This window comes from Silene latifolia, chromosome X (assembly GCF_048544455.1).
Source record: "Silene latifolia isolate original U9 population chromosome X, ASM4854445v1, whole genome shotgun sequence".
Taxonomy (NCBI): Eukaryota; Viridiplantae; Streptophyta; class Magnoliopsida; order Caryophyllales; family Caryophyllaceae; genus Silene; species Silene latifolia.
Genome location: NC_133537.1, coordinates 17,039,351 through 17,049,795, shown reverse-complemented (window position 1 = coordinate 17,049,795; position 10,445 = coordinate 17,039,351). Strand labels below are relative to the sequence as shown.

At 37.6% G+C, this 10,445-nt stretch overlaps 1 protein-coding gene across 3 annotated transcripts; it reads left to right on the top strand.

Annotated features, from left to right (window-relative positions):
- Positions 1 to 1,127: 1,127 nt before the first annotated feature.
- LOC141623040 (uncharacterized) lies at positions 1,128 to 10,143 on the top strand. Of its 3 annotated transcripts, none has more exons than XM_074439074.1 (18): positions 1,128 to 1,460; positions 1,784 to 1,850; positions 3,739 to 3,830; positions 4,654 to 4,692; positions 5,028 to 5,081; positions 5,432 to 5,506; positions 6,588 to 6,653; positions 6,776 to 6,818; positions 6,914 to 6,959; positions 7,230 to 7,323; positions 7,406 to 7,458; positions 7,618 to 7,702; positions 8,206 to 8,308; positions 8,372 to 8,464; positions 8,566 to 8,632; positions 9,035 to 9,101; positions 9,184 to 9,237; positions 9,714 to 10,143. In XM_074439074.1, the coding sequence occupies exons 2-18, from the start codon at positions 1,784 to 1,786 to the stop codon at positions 9,855 to 9,857; spliced, it is 1,242 nt and encodes a 413-aa protein (XP_074295175.1). In that variant the 5' UTR covers positions 1,128 to 1,460; the 3' UTR covers positions 9,858 to 10,143. The 3 variants fall into 3 exon arrangements, with proteins under 3 accessions (XP_074295175.1, XP_074295177.1, XP_074295176.1); XM_074439075.1 differs by lacking the exon at positions 1,128 to 1,460 and adding an exon at positions 1,511 to 1,660; XM_074439076.1 differs by lacking the exon at positions 5,028 to 5,081 and having other exon boundaries at positions 1,370 to 1,460.
- The last annotated feature ends 302 nt before the right edge of the window (positions 10,144 to 10,445 follow it).

Sequence of the window (10,445 nt, the reverse complement as noted above, 5' to 3'; positions counted from 1 at the left end):
CTGCACCCGCTGACCGAGTCAACATACTGAGCAAGGTCAAAGATATCCACAGCAAGTCAACGACTTAGACAGCCTAACCGACGCAGCCTGTCGGCCTGTCTCTTGGATCTCGGCTGGGACAACTAGCCAGCCGGGGCACATATCCGCGTACTCATATCCAAGACCCCTCGGCGGCGAGTCAACAGGGCCCGCCGGCCTGCCATGGGTCCCTCGGCCGAGGGTAGAACAGTCTTTCCACCTGCTAGCCACTTGGCCACTACGTGACAAAAGGTGAAAGTCTATAAATACTCCTCAACTCTCATTGAGGAAAGGATCCACAATTTAACCTAAGAATCACTATTCATCTGGTAATATCTTCCTTATCTCTCTACAAAATATACTTCGCCAAGTAACAACAACTTATCTCTTTAAGTCCACTGACTTGAGCGTCGGAGTGAGTACGCTCGGCCAAAGCCGAGCCCTCAGTTTGTTCATTGTTTCAGGAGACCGAAAGGAGGATTCAATCAAGGACGTCATTCTACAAGCACGGGTGGTAACAAATAACTGCTCTGGAATTACACTCGGAACAACATTTAATCGAGACCGATCCATCACAGTGTCGTCTTTTATATTAAAGTCTCGTAATATTTAATATGAACTTAACTTATAGTTAAACCCGAAACACTTAGGCCACTCGAATATTATTAAATATTCTAACAGTGCCTGGTTTTAATTGTTTAAACACTAAAGTTTTCTTAGGTAACAAAGAAATATTTTAATAAAAAAATATTTTTTTCTCAAAAAATATAAAATAAAATAAAATATTTCATTTTTTTTTTCAGAATTTAAAACATAATGATATTACATTTTAAAAATACGATTTTTTTGTTTTTTTTTTTAAAAAAAAACTATAACTGATTTCAGTTTTTACGATATGAGAAAATGAATTTCTCGTGAGATTTTGATATGGGGCTTAATTTCACTTTTTCCAAAAGTTAAGGGGTCTAATCACCCAACTTGAAACCTAAGGGGTTAAATCTCACGATTAGACTCCATAGAGGTATGGAGTTAGAAACTCATACTTGCTCATATGTGTTTGGTTCGGCTCTGGAATGGATATATTAGTAGTAACAAGGTGGAATGAAGTTAGAAACTTGGGTATATAGATGAGTATGATATTCTAAGGGGTTGGAACTTGGAATGGAGTTAGAATTTATTAGTATCTATCTTCATTCTAAAACCCTCCAACCAAACATTAGAATGAATTGAATCAATTCCAAAACTTCCAACCAAACACCCCTGAGTTAAGTATCTAATTTACTACTTTCGGGTCCATCAAAGTATCTAATTCTAAAATCCGATAAACGACGTCGTTACGCACTTGATAGCTATTGGAGGAGGCCGATTAATTATCGTTGCCGAGTTCATCTCAGGAACCTGGCTCACAAATTAACCTCTACATTTTTCTCACGGACTTTAAGGTAATCAATACTTCTTGATTATATATGATCATATTATTACATTTCTCAGTATTACGAATATCTATACATCTTGTTTATTTATTTGATTGATTTTCCTGTATACTTGTTTCGTCACAACTGATTTTTTACGTTTCATTAAAATACTCCTCGCGAAAAATGTATACAACCTTAGTAACAATTTTTATCAGCGCAACGGAAAGGTAAGGTTGTGACAAATTTGGAATGCCCATTTGCCCATTTGTTGGAATGTAGAATTAATTTGATTATTTTCTGGGGTTTTGTTAGTTTTGGATTTTGAAAGTGTGGCATGTTTTTGTTTACAGATGTTAAGGTCAGGGGAGAGTTTTGGTCGTGAATTCGGGCCGCAATTCTTCATGTTGGTTTTACTGGGTATGCAATTTTAGAGACCAGTTTTCGGCTGCGCATTTGTGTTTCTTTTGATGTTTGTGATCATGTTGAAGCATGATTTTTTAAGTTCAGGGAAGAATTTAAGCCTTCGAAATCATGAACTTATGGTTTCTGTGTTACTCCCGCCGTTCAAATCACTTGTTTATCTTTTTCATTCTTTCAGAGGGGTATTTAATCAAATGTCAAATTACGACAGAGGGATTAGTAGGTTTGAATGTGTACCCTAATGTGGTGAATATGTTGTGTAGTTGATTCAGTTATCAAGTGTACTCATTGGATATGTAGGCGTTGTTGTGACAACTAGATTTTGTAAACAACTGTACTTCTAGTTGGTCGTTGTTTGCATAGATTTTGCAATTGCTTCATGCTGTGTGTTTAATTACCCTTCCTAAATGTCAGCCCTTTTTCTCTCTTTCATTTTCCGCATATTATTAAATGGAATTGTTAAATTGCACTTACGGTTAAATCTTACCAATTATGTACTTGTTGTTAGTTTAAGTAGAATGTAAGAGGAGAAGGGAGGGAAATAGAATATGGTAGAGGCATATAGGAGGTTTTTGTTTCACACCGAATTTTCCCATCTTATGAGAAATTTGATTTAAAAAAGGAAGGAGAAATGGATGCTTCCATTTGTTTATTTCTCTATTTCAAACCAAACAAGGGAATTTGGATCCTTCACTCTCCCTTCCTTTCATTTATTTCCAAATCCTCATTTTTGAATGAGCTACTACAACAACATACCTCAATGTTTCAACGCCTACAATTGTGTAAAAGGGATCAAATATACGCATACTTTATTTGTGTTTGAAACCCAGAGAGATTGTTTATGGATGACCCGTAGTTTTGCAATTAGAAAAGCTATTTTCCATGTGATTGGAACCATCATATAGGGAAGGGAATGCGAGAGAAGAAATCAACGAATTTCCTTACTCATTTGGCTAGCAAAGAGGAGGATGCAAAGGAAGCGAAAATCACGAGAGGGGCAAAAAAAAAAGGAGAAATTTGGGGGTAAGGAAGAGGAGAAATGGATAAGCGATGGACAGTGAGGTCAGGAGGAGGAATCAGAATATCAAAGAATTTCCTTACTCATTTGGCTAGCAAAGAGGAGGATGCAAAGGAAGCGAAAATCACGAGAGAGGCAAAAAAAAAAAACGTAAGGAAAAAAAGGAGAAATTTAGGGGTAAGGAGAAGGAGAAATGGATAAGCGATGGACAGTGAGGCCAGGAGGAGGAATCAGAATAAAAAGAAAGTACTCGTAAGAATTTACACTCTTTCGGTGAATAGAAGGCACTAGGTAATTAGGTAGTGATTAAGATAAATGCATCCCAAAAAATCGTTTTCTCCCCTTCCCCACCTCACTCTACTCGTTAGCTATCTAAACGAGAGATTTTTGAGCCTCTACCTTTCCTTAAACTTTGTTTTGAGGGAAGAAAAGAAGAGGGAGGAGGGATGCAATCTCACTCGTTTGGATATTAAATTAGGCTAGAGGGAATAAAAATAGGGGGGAATTCCATTTTCCCTCCACTAAATAAATCAAAATCCTTCCAACGTAGGAAAGATTTGAAGGGAACTCCTCCCGCTCTCTTTCCGTTCCTCCATTACCCTTTCCTCCTCTTCTCTCCAGATATCCTATTCATAGAATGCATGGACTTCCTTCCCCTCTGTTGCATTCTGTCCAAACAAAGGGGTTAGTGTTAGGGATTGTTAAACATCATGTGGCTTGATTATATTGGAACGATTTGAATGATTTATGAACATCTTAATCTATTATACTTGATTATATTGGAATCTTCAGTTACTACATCGTTCAGTTTTTTGCAAGTAAAATGGGGTTTATAACCTGTTTCATTTCTTGTTACTGGTGTATTAGTTGTGGTCTCATTGGCTGTTGGAGTTGCTTCCATTGCGGCGCCGATGTCAAATTGCTATACTCTTGATAATTCCAGCCACGTCGTTGATTTTGTATCCTTGTATTTTAGTCTTAGAATTGCACAAACTATCTTATTGTGCAACACCAGGCTCGTTCCTTTAATGGTGAAGCGTGAAATTTGTGATGCTAAATTTCTTGTAAATAATATTCACATGTATGAATGCAGTGGAAGATCCTCTTTAGAAATGACATTCTTCTGTATTTCTGTTTGGTTCTGTTGCACCTATTGTGCTGAATATTGGAGTTTATTGGTCAATTGGCCGACCTTTTTGTGCCCTCTGTTGCTAAGGGATCTGACCCGTGGTAGGTGGAGAGTCAATAGATAACGTTAGATGAGCAAGCAGGGTAGGACATGAATCATAACTGTGGGTTGGGAGCCAAAGTGCTGAACGTCTAGGGGTTAGTTTTGTATAATAACTAGCTAAACCTATTGTTATTTACTGATTTGTGACAACAACTCCTGACATCAGTCATTGTTTGATCATGGCGATTGCTTGACATGATAAATTTCTAGACTTTATTTCTCATCATGTTTGAGTGTTTTGACATTTTAATTTATTTGGTTAATCAATTAATCTGTAAATGAAAGTCCGGTGAACCAAAATCAAGTACTTCCATGCATTTAGATCCTACATATGTAAGTTTAAAGCCATACTACTATAAAACTTCCATGGAAGTTGGATTCACTGCTACAAATATTGCCTGAATATTGTCTTGGTTGGAAATCTATTACTGAAGTGGTTCTGCCTCTTGCTCGGCAACATTGGTGATTGTTGGATTTTCTGTTATATTATGCATTGACATCAATATTTCTGTGTATATATTCAAACTGCTATGTCCTTTACTATTGCTCAGACTAGCTGGATCGGCCATCTATTTGAATATGAGGGAAAGGTACATTTTCGTTTTGTTATCTACCAATAGTACAACCATAGTACATATTTACTTTGGTTATCTATTAGTTCTAGTTTTGTTCCTCAGCACGGTTGCAGCAGCCCGATCACAGTCATTGAACTTTAAATTCGACTATCATCTCCTCAAAATCCAGTCAATATCGCCTCAAATGCCGGCTTGTTGAACTTCATTACCCTTACAAAGTGGTCGCCATGTTATGCGGCAGCAGAAATTCAATAAATAACACGAGTATAACTAACAAGTAACAACCAGAAGATATACAAGTCTTCAGTTTTTGGGGGTTGATGTAATCTTCGATCATTATTTTGATGTAGGATTCAGACTTGGTCGTTCGATTTTGCAAAGACGTGGAGAGTAGATCACAAACAGTAATACACTTGTCTCTTAAGCTTTCTTTTATTCCATAGAAACCATTACGTCTACTTGACATTAGTGGCCGCTATTCACTTAATTGTTTGCTTAGAAGTGGCAATTGGACGACCTAGGTGATGGTACAAAACAAATTGGTTTTAAAAGATTTGAGATACTACAAGTTGCTCTCACAAAGTGAGTTTGGACTTTGGATTCTACGAATTTGCTAGTATTTGGAAGGATTAGAATTGTGAAAGAGTCACAACTCACAAGTCAGGATACCTCTCCTCTGGAATTAATGTGCATTTTTAATGTATTGCTGCAGTTGTTATACACCTTCGTGTTTCCCCTGTTTCTGTTTTTGCAGGGATATGTCGATTTCGGCCGCTTCGATGGATTCAGCAACTTTGTTACTGGTTCCAAACATGTTAATTTTGTTCAGGTAATTCTCGACTTTTTAACTATATTTTGCTTCTTGTATTGTCTAACCGGTAACAAGAGTCATTTACCTGCAATTTATGCATTTTTTTGTCATGGCAAATCTAACATTTTACTGTAGTTTATTCTGATGTTAGCTGTTTCTTTTAGCTACATTAACATGAACTGATTCATTAACTTTATCATTAAGGTCCTCTTTTTTTTTTATAGGATTTGTTGTTTATGGAGTATCTTCTTTACTTTCCATGCCAATATTGAGATCCACTGCAGGATTACTTCATATCGTTAAACCAAAATATTTACAAAAATTGTCAGCATTTATAACTCTATGGAAGTACGGATCATTATTAACTGATTACTTATAATCATAATATAATATTGTTTTGAGACTTGAGTTTGAATCGGTCTTCGCGGCCTGATCTCAGTCATTGCAGCACGTTGTGGTAAAAGAATAATATATCTTCGGTATCAGTGCACTACTGTACTGAGCTCCTGTTACTGTCAAGTGTCAATGACACTAATAATAGAGTCAATAGACAGAAGGAAAAAGTGTCACTCAAAATAAGATAGGGCATCAAATGTGATTTGGACAGATACACTATAAGATAAATCTTGCTGCTGTTCAATATCGTATTCTACTACTTTCTGTATATGTATGTCTGATTTTGTACTTCTGTTCCTGATCAAATTGAGATTGAGATTAATTTCTTATGATAACTTTTTATTTTTGCGAACTTATTTTTGCTCTTGTTGTCCTTTCCTCTTGAAAGTCCTAGATATTCTTTAGTTACTTTATGAACCACAATGATGGCAACTACTTCTCTTCATTGCCCCCGTCCTCTCTCAAGTCAATTATGCAAAATATGATTTGCCGTTGATTTTTGTACTGCATAGCTCCTGAGAAACTTTACAGCATGATCCATCAAGCTTTTGAAATATTTGTCAGTTTCTGTTACGAGAGATGGAAGACTTGAATTGTATATTGTACATTTCCCTTGTTTCACAATTGCCTATTGCCTGGTCTGTCTCTTCTTTCTTCCCCTATAAAAATTCTTCTTTGATTTACATCTCTTGTATTCATGCAGGAGTTTAACAAAGGTGATCTTATGAGCTGTGAGCAAAGTTATGACAAATTGGGTCGCACCGCTCAGGTTAGTCATTTGATCAATGGGTTGTAAAATTGTACATACATGAAATACCATCAAAATGGGTGTTAATTAGTTTTAAATGTTTCATCGTATTGTTTGTTTTGCTTTCTCATCCTTACTTTTAGGTGAACATCATATGCGGAAATTGTTCGGGCAGACAATGTAAAGGTTGTGTATTGTTGTACAAGCCTTCTCGTATTATGATTTGTCATTTATCACTGATCTTTTTTAGCTGACAGTGTTTTCTCATCATAACATATCAGGTGAACTTGGATGTATATGCAATGTTACATATGAATCTCCTTGCAGGTAATGCTATTGAATAAATAATATACTCCTTTACCTTCAGTGTTGTTTATTTTTGAGTGATAAAGTGAGTTTTTTCACACGTGGAATTTATGAGCGTGTGAACAGTGAGTAGTGCAAGTAACAGTATTCTGCCATTTTCATGTCCATAGCATGAGAGAATGTGCGTTTGTTATTAATTTTGAGGTTTTGAACTATGTTTTTGAGATTTCAAGTGCTTCTCTTATGAATTTTAACTTGTTAATTACTCCATCCGTATATGTTTACTTGTAGAGTTCTTGTAGATCTTGCGATACCATGTGAGAAACAGGGTCCTCGAGTATTCAAAGGATTCACCATTGGATTTCATCCACGGTCTTGGGAAATTGTGAGACTCTGTAGTCTGTTTATAAATTCGTATACTTTTTTTTATCTACCAATTTGGTCAATAAGTATTCTTTTAATGCTAGGTCTACGATGGCATGACTCAGTTTGGCTATGAGAAGACTCACCATGAATTCAGGTATGACAGTATGTTTGCTATTGATATTTATAGCCCTGGTGCTTTGGGCTCTTTCCGTGTAAAATTTTATAGTCCGAGATTGTTAAGACTTGAGACTGTTGAGAGTACTAAAATTCCCTTTTTCAGAAGACTGACAGGTTTGTGATCTTTGTCTTGTAGTTTCAACACAGAGCAGACTCGCGTAACTCTTTATGCGACTGCAGTTGCATCTCTTTCGACTTTGGTGCAAAAACCAACTATTAAGGTAAATGCAGCCTCTACTTTGGGCCCCACTTATCATGCACTAACTACGTAGGGCTGGGCACCGGTCCGAACCGGAACCGGAATCCAAAAAAATATGGACCGGAGACCGGACCGGAAAAATTCCGGTCCAAGACCGGACCGGACCTGTTGGACCGGAATTATGTTTACATACCCTCCTTTTCAAATTCCGGTCCAAAAAAACCGGACCGGTTGGACCGGAATGCCGGTTGGATTGGCGTACACTTGTTTTTTATATAATATTTTAAAAAAAATTAAAAAATACAATAGTTAAGGTCTTTCCGGTCCGGACCGGAAAATTCCGGTCCAAGACCGGAATCTTTAAAAATGTTGGATCGGGGACCGGACCAGTTCACTTTTCCGGTCCGGACCGGATTATGCCCAATTGCCCACCCCTACTAACTAGCAATCTAGCATTGTTGTAAAACGAATTTTTCTTTTAAAGACGATTTGGTTAATTTTCCGCTCATTCAACCTCATCTGCAGGTGTTCCCAGAGAAAGGCTTAGAAGTTCGTTTATCAGGGTCTGGTGCTACAGGAAGACCGCCAACAACATTATCACCAACTGTTTTGACGGTAGACTGGACATGTATGGCTGAAGGTTTTCGTATTATTTTCAGTGTTATTTGTTTCTAAAATTTTGAAATTACAGGTGAGGAAGCACGAAGTTCACCTTATGAAGTTGAAATTTCAATTCCCGTGGAGCATTATGAGCCAATAAATTTCACTCTTACAAAGATGTGTGGTATGAAATCTGTAGTCTGTTGCTTTGTGGTTTGGGGATGACTTGACATGTATAGCTCCTTGGAAGCCACACATTTTCAGCCATGATTTTAAATGTTGCAGATCACAGGCAGGATAACAGGACGGAGACAGCAAAAGGATGGGCTATATTTGGAATCATATCTTGCATGTATGCATTCAGTGATTATAACGTCTTTAATACCGTATTTTCTCAGATTTGTAGCTATTACCAATTCTTTAGATTTTGTGGTTGCTTCCCAAATCTGTAGAATATATTGTGTGCATGTAGCTTTCAATCCATGCAGCTATGTTACTCCGACTCTTCATATAACCTTGCGTACATGTGTCCCGGCAGTCGGACATGGGTAAGCGACATGGACCTTTCGTGTTAGGCCAAAACACTCCTTTTTCCATAAATATTTGAGTTCCTCACTTGGATACTTCGAACCGGGTCTGAGTAACATAGATGTGCATCCCTTGCCCTTCCCATCCGTTTCTTTTTTCTTATACTTCTTATATCCCTTTCTGACACGTAATTTTATTGGCCATTGTGCTCCACCATCTTGTGCAGAATCTTTGTTTCATTGACCCTGTTCTGCTGTGGGGGTTTTATTTACAAATCACGGGTGCAAAACCAGGTAAGGTTTCTTTGCCTTACTATACTCTACCACTCTTTAACCTTTTATACCATAATATGCTCACTCTGTCAATTGGCTGCAGAATGGGCTTGACGCATTGCCAGGCATGACCTATTTGTCGGCCTTTTTACAAACTGTGAGTCATTCTTTCTGATCATTTTGTTTGCCATATTTTGCATGCATTTACCTTCAGATTGAATGTTCCTGTCTTCCCTCCAAATCCCCGGGGAACATTGACAAGGAGGTAGTGAGGGACACAGGATTCGGTTATAACGAATTCTTTCAAAATTTACTTTACAAGTTCATATATAAGGCGCCTTGTGCCTTGTGCACAAGGCGCAACAAGCAATGTGCACCATTATGCGAATTCCATCATTTTTCCATTTGATTCTTTCGATGTTGGCCCTCTTTATAATCTAAAACGGACATTGTTCTACAATATTTTATATTGAAAATACAAACTTGGTTGACAAACGGTGCACCTCGTGTGCATAAGGCGCTTGCCTTTGTTTCGTTCCTTGCGCCTTTGTGTTCGGTTACTTCAGTAGCAATAACACATGATCATTGCATGTCGGTCCCTTTATTTTGTACTCAAACCTTTTGTGATGATAGGTGTCCGGAGGATCGAGGGCTTATCAAAGACTAGATGAGAGCAACAACCCCACAGCAAGTCAAGCTTCTTGGAGCAGTCAACCTGTTTCTCAGGGAGCTCAAGGAGCTGGGAAACGAAGTGAGGTTCGATACGGTTCCATTTGAACCTAGCGGTACTCATATAGCCACTGAAGCCCTTGTAAACAGAGAATAAGCTGAATGTTGATAATGATCAATTGATCTTAAACCCAGGTATGAGTATCAACTGTTTAATACAAAGGAACCAAAAACAGAAAAACAAAAGGCAGAGTAGCTCAAGCGATACTCCATATAGCAAACTCGAAAGTTCAGACTAAACATTGAAAAAGAATAGTCGTGTGTACCCCGATTAATGCTTTGTTTGTCTGTCGATCTTATGAAATGGGTTTATCCCCGTTGTTTCATTCATTCTTCAGAACCGTTGAGGCGAGCACATATAAATGCATAGAAATGGAAATTTAGTTGCGGAACTACACACATATGCAACATTGTACTGTACATAAAACACCTACACTGACGAGTTTCAAACATCATCAAAACTAAATGGCTCGGCCCTTAGCTAGCTCACATACAGTTAGCCTTACATGTTAAGAAACATCAAGTTTATTCACAAATAATTCAAATTTTGATTACTGTTAAGTATGAAGCTAGGTCCAACATAAATGATGAAAAAGTCGTCCATTCTTATGTAATACAGAGAGTCATGAGTCATGA